The sequence below is a fragment of the Eleutherodactylus coqui genome, chromosome 4, assembly GCF_035609145.1.
Source record: "Eleutherodactylus coqui strain aEleCoq1 chromosome 4, aEleCoq1.hap1, whole genome shotgun sequence".
Lineage (NCBI taxonomy): Eukaryota > Metazoa > Chordata > Amphibia > Anura > Eleutherodactylidae > Eleutherodactylus > Eleutherodactylus coqui.
Window position 1 is genome coordinate 111,764,536 of NC_089840.1, and position 21,910 is coordinate 111,786,445.

General features: G+C 43.2%; 1 protein-coding gene across 1 annotated transcript in view; it reads left to right on the forward strand.

Moving 5' to 3' along the window:
• NME7 (NME/NM23 family member 7) overlaps positions 1–21,910 on the forward strand; it is a 127,548-nt gene that overhangs the window by 27,950 nt on the left and 77,688 nt on the right. Inside the window, exons 2-4 of the mRNA XM_066600002.1 lie at positions 10,601–10,708; positions 18,976–19,142; positions 21,482–21,592. Of these exons, the coding sequence (XP_066456099.1) occupies positions 10,601–10,708; positions 18,976–19,142; positions 21,482–21,592 (386 nt within the window). The remainder of the gene's footprint in view (positions 1–10,600; positions 10,709–18,975; positions 19,143–21,481; positions 21,593–21,910) is intronic.

A 21,910-nucleotide genomic window follows, 5' to 3' on the forward strand; every position in this document is an offset into this window, starting at 1 on the left:
CTGAGATGAGAAACCTGTGGCTATTCCCAACCACCTCTCCCGGTATTACAGAAACAGTTGAGGTGGTGGCCACACACCGTTTCCGTAACTCCCTTGGTACAAAGCAACTTAAAGGGGTTGTCCCGCGAAAGCAAGTGGGGTATACACTTCTGTATGGCCATATTAATGCACTTTGTAATATACATTGTGCATTAATTATGAGCCATACAGAAGTTATTCACTTACCTGTTCCGTTGCTAGCGTCCCCGTCTCCATGGTGCCGTCTAATTTCAGCGTCTAATCTCCTGATTAGACGCGCTTGCGCAGTCCGGTCTTCTCCCTTCTGAATGGGGCCGCTCGTGCCGGAGAGCTGCTCCTCGTAGCTCCGCCCCGTCACGTGTGCTGATTCCAGCCAATCAGGAGGCTGGAATCGGCAATGGAACGCACAGAGCCCACGGTGCACCATGGGAGAAGACCTGCGGTCCACCGTGGGTGAAGATCCTGGCGGCCATCTCAGCAAGGTAAGTAAGAAGTCGCCGCAGCGCGGGGATTCGGGTAAGTAGTATCCGTTTTTTTTTTTTTTACCCCTGCATCGGGTTTGTCTCGCGCCGAACGGGGGGGCTATTGAAAAAAAAAAAAACAGTTTCGGCGCGGGACAACCCCTTTAAGGGTGCGTTCACACGAGCGCATAAACGGCGCGTTTTTGCGCCCAATCGTATAAACGTGACCATCTGAGGCATTGGTTTTCAATGTATTCGTTCGCACGGGCGATTTTACGGCGCGTAAAAACGGCAACCCGAAAAAAACCCGGAACATATGCGACCGAAATACGCGCCAACGCATATTCGATGGCCGAAAAGATAGTTTGCAAAGTAGGAACAAACGATAATTCGCTTTCTAGCTCTGGTCATGATCGCCAAAAAACGTTCTTTCCGGCGATTAAACGCTGCGCTCGTGCGAACGTAAATACGCCTACGCTCGTGTGACCGCACCCTAAGCCAGAAGTCTGCCACAACACCAGTAATAAATGTTCCCCTTAGTGTGGAAACCAGAGATCTAGCCAAACCCTCAATAATTGTATCTTCATCTATGTCCGAAAAACTCTCCCTTAAATGTTAATATTTAACACTACCTTCTTTAACCACGGTATATTTTAAGAATGGTACTTGAAAAACAATGGAATCTGTAGCGCTTTTCCATTTTACTACTGTGTACTTTTATTTCTCATTAAGATAGTTGCAGCTATTATGTACTATGCCTGAAAAGGTAATAAATTTCTAAGTTCATTATGTTCTTACAATGCACCATGTAATATGCACTTTGGAACATTCATGCAAGCTACTTATTTCTGACACTCCCTGGTATCAACCGGTTGAAGGTTACTAGCTGATTAGCTATGAAGAATGCATTTCTAAGATATATTTCCATGGTTATACCGTTAAACTTCGGTGTTCTTTCGCTGTACTGTTTTCAATTACTCTCTTGAGCCTTTGTTGATATGTTTCCACTATGCATTATACCTTACAGGGGTTATTTTGGGGACAAAAATTTTTTGTCCCTGGATAACCCCTTTAAGTAGGAGACCTGGTTAAAGCAATAACTTTAGTATACCTTGGAAATGGCTGAGATTCCAATCCAGTAAGGTTCTTCATACTTCCAATAAAACTTGGACATAAATAGGAAATCTAATCATACCTTCTGTAGAAAATAGCATCTAATGTGAAATGCAGTCCTAAGCTCTCGCTCATGACCTGAAGGTTGTGCTTTCAATCACTGCTTGGTTCGGGTAGCCGGCTCAAGGTTGACTCAGCCTTCTATTCTTCTGAGGTCCCAGCGAGTACCCAGCTTGATGGGGTTGGGGGGGTAAAAGATGACCTGGGAAGGCAATGGCAAACCACCCCGGAAAAACAGTCAACAGTCAAGAAAATGTCAAGATGTGACATCTCCCTAGGAGTCAGTCATGACTCGGTGCTTGCTACCTTTTTACCTATAGTATTTAGTACTTTACTATGGCAAAACATTTAATTTCTAGAGGACCTTTAGGATAGGCCATCGGTAGGTAACTTTGCAGGCACAACCTTTGTGACCTCTAATGAGCCACAGAATAAGGGAATTGCGGGAGCTTAGCTGCCCCTTCAATGTTTATCCTGGCACAAAGGCATTTCTTTACATTTCTTGGCGCATCCATTAACTAAGTGACCAAGCCCAATTTTTCAAACTTGACTCGTTTCACTTTTATGTGGTAATAGCATTGGAATGTTATTACTTATTCAAGTGATTCTGAGATTTCGTTTTTCATGACACATTTTCTATATAACCATAGTAAATTGTGGTTGGTATGTTTTGCATTTTTTAAGAAAAATTTCTAAATTTTGAGAATATTCTGAAAAATTTGTATTTTTTTCAGAATTTGACAATTTCTGCTTATAATACAGATGGTCATACCACACAAAATAGTTCCTAAATAACATTTGCCATATTTTCACATTATGTCTGCATCATTTTTTAACTTTTCCTTTTTGTTTTTTCCAGAAGTTACAAAACTTACAAGTATAGCAGCAATTTTTTCACAGCCATCCCATGTCTGGAAACCATGCTGATTGGTCTCCAAGCAAAGCCCTGTGATCTCAGCTGTCATCAGACACTAATATCACAGAGCTTCTGCACATTCATTTATTGTGTGACTAGCTCCCCCAGCATAAGTCATCTAGATATTCCTTTCTATCTGAAACCTCTTGGAGTCCTTTTTCCTCTGCTGGGTCATGTGATCTCATTGTGACAACTTGAGATTTACTTGGCTTTATGTTTCTCTCAAAAAGTTTTTCAGTCTGCATAATTCCTGTGTGATGGACCGTATCACACAAGCTCTTTAAAGTAGGCCACAGAAACTCCTATCACAGCTACTTCTGGTGATTAGAGGCTTCTGCTACACAGTTATAATGAAGGAGATAATAGTTCATCCTCCTGACTGTATATTTATGGTCTGTGAATATACAGAGCAGTGTTAATCACAGTTTCCTCTCAGCAGGTAGAGATGGTACTGACTCTAGCTGCTCATGTGATGCTAGGCTGATGCATCATGGGATTGATATCATAGAACAGCGAAGGCAGGGATAAAAATCAACATAAAAATGGTGCATGATAAGCATCAGACAGGAGGCTGCACTGCATGGAAGGGACTGCAATATACACTCATTGTTAAAAAAAAAATCATGCAAAAAAGGAGATTTCTGAATCGAATGAAACATTATGTGATTTGTTACCTTTATATAAGTAAGTGATTGCAATATCAGAGCAAAAGGATAATTTATTGCGGAAAACTGGACACTTGTAGGGAGGCTCCAGTACCCTGTTGTACTGCCTTCAGCTTTGATACAAGATGTGATACAGGCAGGCATGGAGGTCTAGTACCCTGTTGTACCACCTCTAGCTTGGATGCAAGATGTGATACGTGCGGACATGGAGGCATATAGGTTCCATATGGTATCCTGCGGTATATCGGTCCACATTTGCTATAACTGAGCCCCCAGATTTTTCAAACTTGTAGGCTGTCTAAGTTGGCATCCCAGATGGTCCCATATATATTGTATTGGTAATAAATCTGGCGACTATGCCAGTTCATTGATCCGACCATCCAGCTTCTCGCATTCCAATAAAGTGCCCTGTCTTAAACTCTGGTAAGTGGGCAGAATTGGATTTTGAACTTGGATTGCGTCGTAGAGGCGTCTAGTGGTCAACAAGCGGAAAAAGAGGTCACTGCACACAAGGAGCCTCTGAGAGCCTATTATAGGCCAAGGGGAACCACTTTTAGGGCCTCAGGTGGCAAGACTGTTCATCTGATAAGGACACATTAAAAACTGTCTGGAACACACATAATAATGATTGTCATTTCTGCTAATTCTGGTGACTAGTGCGCATCTCTGACTTTGTTTTTTATGTATGGAAAATACATGTCACCATTACACGCTAAATGGGAAACCAGTGGGTAACACCGACATGGAAAAGGACTTTAAATAGGTGATCAGGACAGCGCTCCCCTCTGTTAATGAAAACCGTTGTAGTAGGAAAAAGGAAGGGGGACTGCCCCGGTGACTAGTGGAGTTCCCAACGGGGATAAACCACTAGCACCTCCAAATCCCGGCAGGCGTATAAGCAATGTAAGATGCGGGCGCCTCTTGTCGTTCCTCCTATTCTGTTGACCAGGACAGCTGCTGGGTGATTGTGTTCTCTGCGGTGAGACGGACCCATGTAGCAAAAACTGCGATAAACTATAACACACCATGGTATAATGCCAGACACTACTACTTAGTTGTTTTAGAAAGGAGTGTAGCTAATAGATTAGAGAACCATATGGGATTTATATGCTGGATATAGTTTAATGTTTATAATGGATTATATATGTATATAGAGTCATTAATGTATTCCTATTTTATCATTGGCCAGTTGGTTCGCCTAGTTAATAGTGTCCATTGCAAATATAAAAACAGCCCGTTCATTCATTTTCTTTTGCGTATTATGCTGCATTGTAAGGGTTTAATGGGTGATGTCCCCGCGTCCCACTGGAACGCACGCGCGTTAGCTGGTATGCTTGTGCGTTCCAGGCAACGTAGTGACGTGTTGTTTCCCCCAATGGAGTTCGGCACCCAGAAACCACCGCGCCGACTACACGCCGGCACCCAGATTAAGTGTGAGTAAATGTACATATATAAAAGTCTTTGAAAGAGCCATATTTTGTGTTTTATGCTTTAAAAAGTCACGCTACAGTGACGAAACAGGTTGCATTTCTGGATTAAAGTTTGTGGATATACCATGGAGTTATCCGGACATCCTAACTTCCTCGAGCGCAGAATTTTTTTTTTCACTTTTTTCACTTTTGTTTGATGGAAAAGGACTTGGAGATTATATTTAAAGGGGTATTCCAGTTACTCAAAGTATCTGTCAGATAATCAAAAGTTACGCAATGTGGTTCTACTTTGTATATTGTGTCTGTAGCTCTAAAATCAATAACTTCGGTCCCTTCAGAAGTGTTTATTGACATGTTGCCCTGGATACAATCTGTCGGCATTCCAGAGCTACAGGTCCGGCTTGCTCAGTAGGAATGACCAGCGACGGCTCTCGGGACCAGACTGCTGACCAATAGCAGGGCAGCGCTTAGCAGGGACACGCACAGGAAGTACAGAGTGGGAAATTGTGTGAAATGTAGTTTCATGCTGCAAATCACTGGTCAGACCACACATAGAATATTGGGTACAGTTTTGGGTAACGGCACCGGATGGACATATTGGAGCTTGAGCTGGTACGAAGATGGGCAACTTAATTAATAAAAATGGGCGCACTACAATACCCAGAGAGGTTATCAAAATTGAGCTTATTTAGTTTAGAATAAAAAGACGGCTGAGGGGCGACCTCATAACTATTTCTAAATATATAGGGACAATACAGAGATGTTACAGTAGTTGTGTCAGGATCAGGCTTCTAACAACTGGCTGGACACAGCTGATTTATATGACCCCGGCCATACATATATGTAAGGTGGTCCATCTTGTTAATCCACTTCCTATACCTAACCCTGCTATTCAGCAGTCTGCTGCATAGGCTGATCTATAATGTAAAACCGCTGCAGAGGTGCCCACCCCTGACTTCACATAGTACTGATGGGACTGCTGACTCCCTCCTGTTAAATAACTTTTTAACCAGCACTGAACTTTATTCTAACCTGTCTCCTCCCTATCATTGCAGATAGGCCTCCAGCAAGCATTTTATGGCAGAGATGTAATTTGAATGTGCTTTATCTTAGTTCAGGTTGATTGAACTTGCCGAGGCCTTGGGGTCATCTTTGGTGAATCTACAGTATCATGATTACTTCTCCAGTAAAAGTAGTTTGGCTGCTTTTCACATTCCTGTCTATGGTTTCAGAGTTGCATAAATGGCAGTTTCACAATATATCATTATTGTCGAGATTACTTTAAAGACGTATTTTGGCTGGATTTTTGCATCCTTAATACGGACGCGTGTCCTGGTCTGACCGTAGGTCTCCTGAACTCAACTCTATGCATCATAGGGATATGCTTGGAAATCAAGTCATAAGACCCACCAGTCAAGCCAAAGCACATATCCGTATTACGGACGCAAAACCGTGGCTGAAGTACGCTGGTATTTCACCGGCCTTGGAGTCCTTTTAAAGGGGTCAGTTATCGCTCTTGTGCCTTCATGCAGGAGCGATAATCCTTAAGTGAATGGAGGTGGAGCAGGCTGGAGATTTCTACTGGCCACCCACCTCCATTCACAGTAAACAGCCTGATTGTTGTTTGATTTTTCTGTCTGCCCAAACTGAACGGCAAACGATAAGCGAACCGAATTATCATTCAGTCGCTGTTAATGTTTACGCAGAACGATTATTGTTCACTTTTGCATGACCCAACATGAAACTGAATAATATCGTTCCGTGTAAAAGGGCCCATAGTAATAGCGGTCTAGTGACCAGCTTGTAGAATAGGTCAACTAGGAACTAAAATTAATTGTAGCTTCTCTGTCAGCCTATCAATGGCAGCCTGTATTCCGCTAACAGATGGCAAATTAAATTCCCTGCAGCCACATGGGTTCTTACTAGATGGCTCCTGCTTATAAAATTGATTCTATATTAGACCCAGTGATCCAGCATGCCTGATACCATCATGGTGCTGCATTATTAAGGATGCTAGAGTGCTGAGGGTTGTTCAGTACATGGACATTATAACATCGGGAGGGTTGAAGACAAGTGTAGAAGACTTGGCGAAGTATTTGGTGCAGAACATATCTGCCTTTCGGCTCGGTGCTGAAGATCCCCATACTACACTCTACTGCAGAACTCAAGAATAGTCTTTTGGAGAGGAACACACTGGACAGCTGGGGATACTGCCATCTTTCCCTTATGATTCGTTTTGATAAAATCATTTCACTATGGTCCTCAAGACTTTGTGGTGGTCTATTGGGTCACCTTCACATTAGATGATTTCCTAGACATTCAGAATTGGGACTATTTTTTGGCCAAAGCTCTAAATAATCCTGGATCATTGTATTGTGGATGAATGAATTTAGTAGGGAGTTAGTATTTGTATGCTAAAAGTGAATCTACACTTATATAAACAGGAATATATTCTTTAGTATTTCTGATGGTCTAAAGTAAAAGCTACTAGTGGATGTAGCGGTTCATCCTTCGTCAAGGTAATTGGGATTGAGTTACTTCCTCAGAGGATAATCTGGGATCTCCACTCCAATAAAACTTAATCATCAAGATGAAAGTTACTTTTTTTCCTCCTGATAAGTTAGTAAAGGTGAAATCGGAGCTTAATGCCACTAATCCCCATATGCATAACAGGCAGACACACTTGAGACTCTTCTCTTGGTATACCGTTCCTGTCTTTTACAGTAAGGGCGCCCACCCACTGGCGTTTGCGATTTTCGTGCGTGAAAAATGCAGCGTTTTCTGCGGCGTTTTTGCGGCTTTTTCGCGCCTTTTCCGTTCATTTCCATTGACATTCATGGGTGCATTAAGAGAAAAATAAGGACACATATGCAACTGACAGTTCCTATGTTAAAAATTGCAACGGACCGAAAAAAAAAGCGCCAGTGGACAGGAACACATTCAAAACCAATTGCTCTTGAGAGAAAATGCAAAGGAAAAAAAATCGCCAGTGGGTGGGCGCCCTAAGGCATCATATCCACGGCATGCGCAGATTTTTACAGCGGATGCACTGCGAATAATCCTTAAATTGATATTTTATTGCTTGCGGCAGATCGCGGATTGCAGATTGCGTTTTTTTTCCCCGCGCGAATGTATGCGGATGCACTGCGGATCATCTGCGCAGAAAAAATCCGCAACCCCACCTCCCAGCCTTTTCCCCATCTTCCTAATTAATTTTAACCTTCAAATCCACAGAGAGTCCGCAAATATATTTAAAGATGAATGGAGCACATCCGTACGTGATCCACAGTAAAATGGAGCCTGCTGCGATTTATTACCTGCGCGTGGCATCCGCAAATCAAATAAAAACAAATCCGGAGGTGTTAAATTACATGCAGACGCCCAATGCTTCCCTGTGGGCGGCTCGATTTGCGGATCTCACACGCGGGTGCAACGCGCGGATTCCGAAAATCAAATCCACCTGTGGACATTGGCCAAAGGGTCCATTTAGACCTGCCGATTTACCTTTTGAACGAGCCAACGATGTCCGAGCTCGCTCATGCAGCCTGCTTATACAGAAACGAGAAATCATTCAGTCATTCACATTCACTGTATAATTGAGAATGGCTGAGCGATCGATATTTAAACGGAACGATGATTTTTATAACGCGATAAAATGAATGAAAAGCGAATAATTGATCATTCATCTTTCAATCGCTGACTGCGTTTACACTGAATGATTAGCATTGATTTTCGCCCGTTTAGCCAATTGTTTTTTTAAGCTTTAATCGTTCCGTGTACACAGGCCCTAAGTATCATGCCCGTGAAGTTGCAGTCATGTAACTGACCTCTTGCCCTTGTGTTGTTTGCTCCATAATCTACAGCCTACTGGGCAAATATTTGGGCACTGCAAGACAAGACTCCAAGACAAATTTGTTTCCATGGTGGTGTACGTCTGCAGTATCACGGATGGTGCCTGGGGTGTATTTACTAGAGGGCACAGGGTAGGATTAGCATTATGTAACTAAGATAACGCTGTGTCCTCTGGGAAGCTTCATTATACTTCAGCTTCCAACCGTGATGAAGACTTTTGAAAAGTTGTGGCAAAGTGAACGTAGCAAGTAACAAAAGACTTGTAATGAAACCTGCATATTAAAAAAGAAATCTTGTAGTGATTCAACATATGTTTTTTAAAGCCTATAGGTTAAAGGGGTGTTCTGGGATTGAACTATCCACAGGATAGATCAAGAATAGTTCATTGGTGGAAAACTGCCGCTCTGCCTCCATCCTTTATCTGACCCGCTATTAGTGTGGGCGGAGCCAGAAGCTGACTGTTCTGTCTGTTCTGTTCTGGGCTGGATGACAGCTGATCACCGGGGGACCCCAACTGATGAACTGCTGGTGACCAATCCTGAGGATAGGTCATCAATGGTTAAGTCCTATTAAACATTTTAATACTATTTCACAGTTTAGTAAACTTTATAAGTACATCTTTGCACGTAGCGATTGAGCATTGAAGGGATTGGATGGGATTTTTAAAAAATTAGCCTAACGAGATGGGATAAAATATATAACAATTAACTACCCTCGTCGGTCTTTACTTTCCTGTAGGAATAACGTGCCATACATCCAAATGACCGCTGTATATAATCACAGGCCTCATCTTGCATGTATGGCACAAGACTGCTGAGACCAATTAATGACTGCAGCAGTCACATGGATGTATGGCACGTTGTCACTGCAGAAAAGTTAACCTGGGTCAGCAAGAACATTGGTGCGGTGGAGGAATTAAGAGGTGAGCAATGATGATTTTGTAGTCTCATCATATTTCCTGCTGTTAGGCTAATTTTGTAATATCCGGACAACCCCTTTAAGGTGACCGCAGAAACCGTCTAAGGTGGTTAGACACAGCAGCCATCCTGTGCCAGTCAGTTCTCCGTAGTAATGTCACTTTTAACATACCAGCTTGGCCAAACCTTCATGATATTTTAATTAATCACAGTAAGATATGTGTCTCTCAGACTTATCTGGTTCTGCCTATTTCTCGGAGGATGAGACCAGAGATAGTGATGGTCTCAGACCTTTGTTCCACATGATGGCAGCCGTCGCCATAGGTATGCTAAGACTCATAGAATGTAGATTATTAGTGGGAACTCCAGACACAAATCTAATGTCTGTAGCAATATAGATGTATAGATAATCTTTTCTTGACCTGATTTAGGCCCATCACTTTATTATTTCTGGCACAGAATATCAGAAACTAACAGAAACTGAACCTATTGGTTTCATTTCAGTAGTTTTCATTAATAGCTGAGATGGAATCTGGTTGGGTGCTGTGCCGTTTTTAAGATTCTTAACGGAAATCGCAACCGGGACCCTTAGATGGGCACCATAATGACATATGAACATGCCCTAAAAGTCCTAAAAAGATTATGTAAATAACTCTGACCTACTAATGGCCCTTTTACACAGGCTAAAAGTCGGGTAAACGACTGCACGAGTGCTGACGTCACCGCTAAGGTCGTCAGCACTCGTGCAAATCGATTAGCCAAACAGATTTAACTGCAGGATCGCGGACTTCTCACTTAGTGCTTCGCCTTCTACGCTCACACAGGCGTTTTGGAACTTCTTTTTTTCAAATACATTCCACAGCGTTTTTAACACACCCCATCATTGCAATGGGTGATGTGGTGCGTTAAAAAGCGCTGCAACACCCTAAAATAGGACAGATAGTATTTGATTAGCGCATGTGTGAGTAGCCTGAAAGTCAGCGATAAAAACCTGTGAACACATAGTGAGCGATTACTCATAAATTGCCCATAATTGGAGAGAAGACTTGACATCACTCTGTCTCCCCATGCCTGGTGTGCCACCCTTTGTAAGGTTGTGGCTACTTTACACTGACAACTGTGCTAATCTGGTTTAACTAACAATTTTCTATACTTATTGTGCTTCTAGAGTGAAGAGGATAGATACGTGTTCACTGCTGAATGGTATGACCCGAATGCGGCTCTGCAGAGGCGTTACCAGCTCCTCTACTATCCCAAGGATGGGTCGGTGGAAATGGTGAGTATTATGAGAGCAGAAGAAGCTAACTATGATGTTACTAGTAGAAATGAGCGAGCGTACTCTCCAAGGCAAACTACTCAAGCGAGTAGTGCCTTATGCGAGTACCTGCCCGCTCGTCTCAAAAGATTCGGGTGCCGACGGGGGAGAGCGGGGAGTTGCGGGAGTGAGCAGAGGGGAGCACAGGGGGGAAGAGAGTGAGAGAGAGAGAGATCTCTCCCCCCCCCCCCCCCCCCGTTCCTCCCCGCCGCTCCCCGCCCCCCCGCTGGCACCCAAATCTTTTGAGACGAGCGGGCAGGTACTCACATAAGGCACTACTCGCTCGAGTAGTTTACCTTAGCGAGTACGCTCGCTCATTTCTAGTTACTAGTCTTTCTGGAAATCAGTGTGCCTTGTAGAAGAGTTAAGGGTAGAGAAATATAAATGGTCTATACAGAAAATACTTTAGGAAGCTGTCCGCATTAAAGTCATCCCCAAAACACACGAGGGGCAAGCACTCGAGAGTTTCTATCTCCAACTTTAAAAAGGGTTCTTCACTTCAAAGGGCTTTTCTCACCAGACATTGATGGCATATACAATACATAGTATGTGTTATTAATTTGCAGGGTGAGACCACTGGGACAGCCCCTGATGCCTAAAACAAAGCAGGCACAGACTTTTTTGTGACAGCTCTGCTCCCATTAGCCATTGCATAAAGAATAGCTATGCCACGATAATCTGGCAGCAGCTGTGAGTCCTTATCTACCCCATTTCCCTGAAAATAAGCCCTACCCTGATTTTTTTGGGGGGAATTTTGAAAAAGGCTTGAAATATAAGCCCTACCCCTGATAATAAGCCCTAGCCGCATTACATAAACAAAAGGAATACATTACCAAGGAGGCTCAGTCCAGGTCCCTCCCGCTGCTCTCCGGAGCTCCGACTAGCTTCTTGCAGTCCTTGGCTGCCCACAGATGATAACGTCATATAGCTCCAACATACACTGCAAATGCATTGTGAATGCACCTTAAAGGGGTTGTCCCACGAAAGCAAGTGGGGTTAAGCACTTCTGTATGGCCATATTAATGCACTTTGTAATATACATCGTGCATTAAATATTGGCCATACAGAAGTTATACACTTACCCCCTCCGGTGTTGGCGTCCCCGTCTCCATGGCGCCAACCGAAGCCTTCTTCTCCTTCCATTAGACGCGCTTGCGCAGTCTGCTCTTCTGTTCTGTTGAATGGGGCCGCTCCGGCGTACTCGCGCCGCACAGGTCTTCTGCGCATGCTTCTGTATGGCCAATATTTAAGGCCTTAGTCAGACGGGTGTTTTTTCGCGCGATTTGCGGATCGCATGACGGATGCGCATCCGCAAATCGCGTGACCAATGCCCGAAAATCTGCTCCTAGCCGCGTTTCATTAGAAGCGGGCTGGAGCTGTCCAGCACATTGCATTCAATGGAGCCGGCAATACAGCCGACACCATTGAAAGCAATGCGCTGCGGGCGAGTGTGGGATGAATTGTCGGGAAGGGCTTAAATATATAAGCCCTTCCCTGCAATTCATCCAGAAAAGTGTTAAAATAAAAAATATATACATACTCACCTGCTACCGGCAGCCGGAGTTCCGCGCAGCCGGCCTGCAGTGGGTGTGAAGGGGGTGTGAGTCAGACCTGCCCCCTGATTGGCATATATTGACCTGCCCCCTGATTGAGTATGTATATATTTTTTATTTTAACACTTTTCTGGATGAATTGCAGGGAAGGGCTTATATATTTAAGCCCTTCCCGACAATTCATCCCGCGCACGCCGGCAGCCCATTGCTTTCAATGGAGCCGCTGTATTGCCGGCTCCATTGTATTCAATGGGCAAACATCGTTCTTCTCTGCCACAGCTGTTACAGCTGTGGCAGAGAAGAATGATTTGTCTTCTATATGTTCTCAATGGGGTCGGCGCTGCTGCCGCCGGCCCCATTGAGCGCATATAGTGAAGAGAACAGGAATCGCAGATCGCAGATAGGTGCGATCTGCGATTTCTGTTCTATAATTTATCGGACGAGCGCATAAAAAGCGCTCATGTGTCCGATACCATTGCAAAGCAATGGTTTTAAAAAATCGCCGGACGCATGCGCATGCGCAAATCGCGCAAAAAAACGCCCGTCTGACTAAGGCCTAATGCACGATGTATATTACAAAGTGCATTAATATGGCCATACAGAAGTGCTTAACCCCACTTGCTTTCGTGGGACAACCCCTTTAAGAAAAAAACAATAATGGATCATATTAAAACCTGTTTAGTTGGGTGCCTGAAATAATATACTAAAAATGACCATGTACATTTATAAAAATAGTTGTGTTTGTAGCTGGAAACTCTTTCTCACCTATTTCTAAGTTATAATTGTAAGATCAGTGGGGGTCCAACTATTTGGACCACGACCAACGGCTGTCAGCAGTGCAGTTATTCAGCAGTCAGCCTTGACTTCCCCATTATTAGCTAAATGAGCCGTGCCCGGTTTAGTACTGCAAATACAGCTCGCATTTAATGTAATGCTGCATAGATGATGGACGATGAGCTGCTCGCTCAGTGTAAAGAGAGCAGCAGTTCAGTACTGAACAGCCACTATGTTAAGGCGATCGAGAGGGGCAGGGGAGTGAGGAGAAAAATCTCCTGCAGCCTCCCCGCTGTGAGCCAGTGATACTAGCTCCCGTGCAGCAGCACCAGAGCGCGTATGTGCGGGGACAAGTGTCCAGCATCATTTGCCCAACACTCATCCCATCTAAATGGGCCTTACCAAACCAGGCTGCTGCAATGTTGACAGTGCTAACTGCGTCCAGTGCTATACACACTGACAACGGCTGTTCCACAGGGATCCTAAGGCCTCATGTCCAAGGGAAAAATCAGGCCCGCTACGGATTCTCCATGGAGAATCTGTAGCGGGTCCCTCCTGCCCCGCGGACATGAGGCATTAAAATAAGAATAAACTCACCTGCTGTGGACAGTGCGGGTCTTCCCTTCTTCGCGGCCGGATCTTCTTTCTTTGGCCCTGTGGATGTGCTTCGGCACGCCGGCTGCGTGCCGCGCGCATGCGCCGGGCACATCCACCGGGCCGAAGAAAGAAGATCAGGCCGCAAAGAAGGAAGATCAGGCCGCGAAGAAGGGAAGACCTGTACCATCCGGAGCAGGTGAGTTAAATTCTGGTGCGGGTCTCCCACGGATCCGGACGGCTTCCATAGGCTTCAATAGAAACCTGCAGGAGCCGTCCCTGCGGGAGATCCGCACTAAAATGGAGCATGTCCAGATTTTTTCCTGCACGCGGGACCCGCGCCTGCAGGGAAAAATGGCATCCGCAGGTATTTAACTACCTGCGGGTGTCTAATGCATTCCTATGGGGCGCCGATCCGCGTGCGGGAAAAACGCTCCGGATTTTAATTCTTAATTTCCCCGTGGACATGAGGCCTAAGTGTTGCCCCCAATTGATGAACTATTGATGAACTATCCTGAGGATAGGTCATCAATAGTTAAAGTCTCGGACAACCCCTTTAAGTGACTTTTACTATAAATCCTTATCATTCCTGTTTGTTGACTACTAGATCAGTTTTAAAAATTAAAGGGTCACTCTGGTGAAAATACATTTTTCTGTCCCTGCTGCCTTAACCTGTTGCCTGTCACACTCTGCATGGAAGTAGCTACAATATACAATGGAAACCTCCAGTGTAGCCTCCTGTCTGTTGCTTATCATCCGCCATCTTGATGGTGAGATTTTTACTTTCAATGGCTATGCCATTTCTGCCTGCTGGGGGATTTTAATTAAAATTATCTTCTATATTCATCTTAAGCAGAGTATTCAGTTAGTATTCAGTTAGGAGGATGAGCTGTGATCTCCTCTATTATAACTGTGTGACAAGAGCCTTAAATCATCAGCAGTAACTGTGATAGGAGTGTTAGTTCCTCTGTAGGCAGTTTCTGTGTTGGGGTCCATGCAATAGCATCACACACACTAAGCAATTGAATGGAAACGTCACACATAAACTCAAGTCAATCTGAGCTGGTCAGACATGATGTAACATGACCATCCGAGAAAGGGTTTTAGATTGAGAGAAATAACTAACCAAGGTAATACTAGCTCAGTTATATATACTGGGGCAATAGCTACATAATGAATGGAGTAAAATCATCAGAGTGGCACTTTAAAGCAATTCATACAGAAAGTATTTTTTTTCACATAACACTGTTTTATCTAAACATTACCAATCTTGTTATCCTTTCTTTTCATCCCTCAGTCTGTGTGCCCACTTTTTGAGGTGTTTTATCCCCCTTTTTCATATGTTCTCTGCATATCTGACAGTTGATAGTTTGGTTACGTTTATTTTTTATTACAAATGTGCCAAATTTACAAACAATGTGAAAAAGTTTCTACTCAAAAGAAAACTGAAAACTGCCAGCCTTATCACAAAATCTACAGTAACAGGATGTAGATATATATACAGTGCGAAGATACATACATTGTAATCATCAGAGTAAATAAGATGGTATCAGTAATTTACACTCTTTGTCAAAAACAGTCAGCAACTAGAAAAAGTTTTCATTTTGCTGCAAAACTCAGCATGCAGATATGCAAATGATTAGATGGTCTTGCCACCTGAGGCCCTAATAGTGGTTCCCCCCCTTGACCTATAAAAGGCTCTCGGAGGCTCCTTGTGTGTAGTGGACCTCTTCTTCCGCTTGTGTAGAGCTTGTTGACCACTAGACGCCTCTACGATGCAGAGAAGAGATTTCACCCCGTTACCAGAGTCTGAGAGGGACGCATTATTGGGATGTGTGAAGCTGGATAGTAGTATCAATAAATTGTTCCCCGCCTGGGCTGTTCTGACCAGACTGTTAGGAGGTGTTGGGACCAGTTGATCTGTTAAGGCAACTGGCCTCAGGACTGCCTCAACAGGCCACCAGTAGAGAAGATCGTCTAAACCATCTGACAAGTACAAGCAGCTCCAACCATTTCGTTGTCCACCATTCAGAGATAGGTGGCACCATCATTGGTGGCCTCTGTGTCTGTTGAAACCATTTGCAGGTGCTTGGTTGAAGGAGATTTGGTGTCATGGTGCCCATTACGTGTACTGCCTTCCACACCCACCCACCATTGCCTCCATTTGCAGTGGTGTCACGAAAGATGAAACTGGACTGCTATGGAGTGGAACCGAGTTGTCTTCACCGATGAATTGAGGTTATTTTGGGCACCGAGGGCGGCTGTGTTCCTGTCTGTAGACATAGGGTTAAGCACCTCATTCCTGTCTTTGCTGTGGAGCAGCACAGTGCCCCCACTGCTGGTATGATGGTCTGGGGTGCCATCGCATGCAACAATTGGTAACTAGTAGTGGTACGAGGGACAATGACAGCTCAGCAATATGTTTAGTGATGTGTTCCTCTCATGTTGGCTTCCAAGAGGCAGCAGGATAATGCTCGGCTGCACACACAAGGGGGTCACAGGAATGATGTTCTCACAACAGTGCCACACATCCGTGGCATTCCCAGTTGCCAGATTTATCGACAATAGATAGAACATGTATGATCATCTGAGACGTCAGCATTGACAGCGTACAAGTTTGCATGATCTAGAAGCTCAGTTACAGCAAATATGGACTAAAATGCCACAGGATATCATATGGCACCTGTATCAAATCTTACATCCAAGCTGGAAGCGGCCCAACAGGGTACTGGAGCCACATCTTGCATCTGAACTAGAAGTGGCCCAAAAGGGTACTAGAGCATCCAAGTTAGAGACGGTACAACAGGATATTGGAGCCTCCATGGCCACATGTACATCTTAGAGGCAGTACAACAGGTTACTAGAGCCTCCCTTGAGGAGGCCAGTTTTCCTTTTACTCTGATATTGTATCATATCTTGTTATTACGCAACGCTTTCAGGTAATTTTTATGATTACCCCCCACCAAGCTGGGTGCCCCTTTCGACCTCGGAAGGATGGAAGGCTGAGTCGGCTACCTGAACCATGCGGTGATTGAACTTGCAAGCTTCAGGTTGTGAGCGAGAGCTTACACTCTGCACCACACGAGGCTCAATATTGTAATCACTTGCTTAAATCAACGGTACAATCACACAGAGAAAGTATCATTAGGTTTCGACAACGTCTAGGGGAAGGATTGGTTTTAACAATGAGTGTAGTATAGTGCCAGAATATAGTGATACTTAAAGGGGTTGTCTCGCGGCAGCAAGTGGGGTTATACACTTCTGTATGGCCATATTAATGCACTTTGTAATATACATCGTGCATTAAATATGAGCCATACAGGAGTTATTCACTTACCTGCTCCGTTGCTAGCGTCCCCGTGGCCATGGATCCGTCTAATTCTGATGTCTTCTTGCTTTTTTAGACGCGCTTGCGCTGTGCGGTCTTCTTCCTGGTGAATGGGGCCGCTCGTGCCGGAGAGCTGGTCCTCGTAGCTCCGCCCCGTCACGTGTGCCGATTCCAGCCAATCAGGAGGCTGGAATCGGCAATGGACCGCACAGAGCCCACGGTGCACCATGGGAAAGGACCCGCGGTGCATCGTGGGTGAAGATCCCGGCGGCCATCTTGGTGAAGGAAGAAGAAGGAAGAAGGAAGACGTCGCAGAGCGGGGATTCGGGTAAGTAATAAATTTTTTTTTTTTAACACATCCTTTGGGGTTGTCCTGCGCCGAACGGGGGGCCTATGGAAAAAAAAACAACGTTTCGGCGCGAGACAACCCCTTTAATGAGCTGTTGGTAGCTACTGGAAGTAATCAGGAACTCTTACCGGCTCTAATGCATCTGTGGGCAAGGGTTATAACACCTGGCATTCCAAGGTGGTCTGTCATCCAAGAACTAACTAGGCCCGCTGCCGCTTAGCCTAATCAGACTGATATCACATTGCATTTTGTGAAACCAATGCTTGTTCTGTCCTCCATGCAGAAACCAAAGAAGTACTGTCTCACAAATGCTCCTCTTTGATGCCAACCAGGTTCCGTTTTCTGCATGTAGGATGATACTAGCATGTGAAACCAGCTTTAGTACTAATGACTTTGTACTCCCGTTGGAGCACTGTACAGTGTGTACAATAGCAGTTGCTGAAGTACATTATAACATGCATCTTATAGATGCCCTTTGTAAACTGAATTAACTTAACCCTTTCCAATCCACTGTCTGACATCTAAAGACATTCTGATTTAACGCTGTACAGCTCTGATGTCGGAAGATGTCCGACAGGGTATTCTTACTGTAGATTACTGTTCTCAGGGGCCTCTCTGGGATGTCACATACTGCAGTACTGGCTCTAGCCAGCAGATGGCGCCATTGTATAATGGCAGAAATAGAAAGCCCCCTAGGAAACCCTGAATCCAAAATTGGATTGCAAAGGGTTAAAAGGCCATACTACTGCTTTCATTTATTTTGTGTAATTCCTCTTTCCTGCTCCCCGGACAGTTTTTTAACACACCTAAAATATTGGATGTAACTTAATTTGATTATGATTATTTTTTTAACATGTTCCAGTTATTGCAGAACATATACTACGGTGACCTCACCAGAAGGATAATGCGTACTTCTCGCGTGCGAATGTGCTTCGGTTTTCATTTCCTTTCCCCTAACAATATGCTAATGATGCCCGAAAGTACATTATTCCCAAACTACAACTCATTTCTGTTTCTCTCTTGTTGACATGCTCGGCTGCAGCACTTTGATTGTATTAACACAATAATGCCCACTGAAATAATTTGGGCCGCCATTGCAAAAACATTTCAAAAAGTTGAATATGCTCTGCGTACACCTAAAAATCATCTCAAGGCTTGTTTAGAAAACGGAGGCTTCTATTCTCAAAGCTGTCAGTACAAAGGTTTACTATATATTTTTTATTCTGAAGATTAGAGGTATCTCTTAATTACGATGTAAATGCTACAGCGAATGCTGAGGTTTTCGAAGTGGGAATGATTGTCATAGTACGTAGTCAGATTACAGCGTAGGAAGTTATTTAGCACTTTAATTGGATGCTACGTGTCATTCTAATGAGTGGGAACGTTGTTGGAGAACTGGCAAGATGTAAGTGTTTAAGATTAAAATTATTGTTTGGGCAATTGCTACATATTGAGGGTTGCATTGCCAGCTGAGCCCAAAGCCAACTCATCACATTCAACTTGGCAATTTGTGCGAACCGCACCAGGTGGGAGGCCTGTTTTGATCTGCTCTTTGATTTGCTTATTTCCCTTTATGTAAAACCCTTTTCCTATTTGTTTGACACTAATGGTATATGTTTCGTTTTCGCAGTATGATATAAAGAATCATCGTGTCTTCTTAAGGCGCACGAAGTATGACGCACTGCGTAAAGAAGACTTCTACGTTGGGAACAGAATAAACGTCTTTTCCCGCCAACTTCACCTAGTTGACTATGGAGACCAATACACTGCCCGTAAGGTTGGCAGTAGAAAAGAGAAGTATGTGTTATTAATTATGCACGGTGCCAGTTATACTTTTCTCGGGTTTCTTGTAAATAAAGATAGTCTTAATATTTTCATTTTCAGCCCTTGTTTTCATGTACAACATCAGAAGATAAAATCGGCTTACTGCTTAAATCCTTTTCTGTTTGTCACATTCCTAACAAGTCGGGTCAGTCGTCTATGTCTCTTGCCGAGATGCATTTTTAATAACAACGCCACGGCTCCTCTGTATATATATATAAAACAAGCTATCTCGAGTCGTAACGCCAACTGTTTTGATTATATTTTTTTATCTTGGCTCTCCATTTTTAAGCAGCCACATTTCCTGATTTTAAACATTTCAGTGACTTTCAGTTTCTTCACTTTTGCAGTAGTTTTTTTTCCATATACTTTTATTATTTTTTGTTATCACAAGATATGTATAGTGTTTTTAAATAATAGCTACACAGTTACTTTTTTTTTAATGTACAACATATAGTGGTAACCAGGGCTGTTTATAAGGAAGGTGCTATTGTGCATATACTGCGTATGAAAGAATCCTAATGTTTTAGAAGACCCTCTTCTCTACTCCAAATCTAATATTATATAAGGTTGGACAGTTACATTATTGATAAATCTGATTAAAGTAATCTTGCTGTTTTTTTTTTTTTCATACCACATCTTGTGACATTTATACAACGTTGCACCACAATGGAGTGGTGATTTTATCTTTGGGATATGTCCTAAAGCAAGCCATATACATAAGATGATTGTCGGTTGAATCAGGAGATTGGCCAAGCATACTTATCTCAAGAAACAAAGGATCAGGCATAAGAAAATCCATTCAGTTAGTTCCAACCCCTGTGTATTGGTCGGCACTCATAATTGTAGGCACGGCTGTTATTCTTATAATGAGAGCTGCGCCTGCAATTACCTGCTCCGGCCACTATGCATGGGTCGGCACTAACTGCTTCTGCTCCGTACTGCATTTTCTGGTTTTGAGAGCAGGCGCCTGATTGGCTGGGGTCCTGAGTGGTGGACCCTAGCCGATCAACTGTTGCTGTCCTACCCAATAAATAGGTCAACAATGATGTTTGCCCAGAAAATCTTTTTAAGCGCCTTTTACACAACCAGATGATAGGGGAAAAATATTCATAGGAATGTACTGCAGGCAGTGAGGAAATGTTGTAGGAGACAAATGATCCTATGTTTAATTGGTTGTCCCCCATGCAGCGTGAAGTAGCCTGTTTGGAGGTCCTTTAAATAAGCTCTAAACTGGTTGAGCTGGTTTATCCTGCTTAAATCGATGTGTGTAAAAAGGTCCTTAGATTGCTAGCACATCCAACTTAGAATCTGCTGACTTCTATGTTATGTGTATCTTAAGATGAATTTTTCATGTGAGGATCATTGATTTCTCTTTGATCCCTGTACACACTACCAAAACCTTTACCTTTAAAGCTCAGCTATTTGTGCTGCAGACCTCTTCTTCTTCCTAATTCACTAACAGGAATTCATTATCATTGACTGCAATGTTAGATACGGTAGTAGAGCCCCAACCTCAATCATTGTCACTATTTCTACAAACATGCTACAGTAGCTTACATTACACTTGTAACTCCTTCCTCCTTGGCTCACAGGGCTGCTAAAAGCGCTGGACTTTATTCAGTGGCAAGATTTCTCTACAGATATGCTGGTGATTTCCAATTCTCTATTTAGATATTTAGATATTCATGTTATTTTAGCTATATGTCTTATCGCTATATCTCTGTGGCTGGTCCTCAGCAGGGAGGAAGTAAAGGACTGCAGTAATTCAAGTCTCCTACTCTGCTGAGTATTGAAATGCTGTATTTAGCCTGTAAATGAATGAAGATAATAAATAGCATAAAACATTTTTTTTTTCAATTTTAGATGAAAAATTTGAATTTACACTGATGTGCATGTCCTAACAGGTTTTAAGTGGACCGCTGGGGGTATACCGGACTCCTTTTGTTTTTACAGGAAACCCTCTTTTGAGAACTATCAATTCTTCAGCTTATCTGAGTATCCATGAAATAGTGTAGATTTTTTATTTAGTCTCCAGTTTGTCATATCATATTGATTGTCTATGTTAAAGGTGTCTTTCTTGGGGAAGGATGTCCTATAGAGTATACAGTGAATAAAGCTGTTCCTCATTACAAAAAGTTACATAGGAAAAATGCTTTGACAACGGTCAGTGATATACTTTGCAGTGAAGGGCACAATATTGCATGTCTGTTCATGGGACAATTTTGCATTTTCTTGTACATTTTCACATATTCAAATCATTTGTGGTTGCCTAAGTAGTAACATATTTTCCTAACCTGTTTCTCATTTGTTAGGACTCTGGCTTTGATAAAACCTGATGCTGTTCCAAAAATGGGCTCTATCATTGAAGCAATTATCGTTTCAGGATTTACTATCACCAAAGCTAAGATGGTATTGTTGTCTCGGTAGGTATCTGTTTGACAAATGTTCAACTGTGAGAGAGATTAATGGAGGAGGAAAAATAAAAATGTGAATATATGAAGGTCAGGAGATACAGTGGTTTTATTGTTGTTTCTGTACTGTACACACAAATGGCTTGAAATTACAAGGTTTTTCTCTAAGTCCAGCTGCTTTTTTCTCTGAATCAGAACAATATATGCCACAATGCCTTCCCTTGGAAATGTTGGTGTTTCTAGTGCTCTATAATTATATACCTTTTTTATGCCAATGACATCCAGATATTACCTCTCTACTATCCAGAATCCCAAAGTGTCTACTGGCTC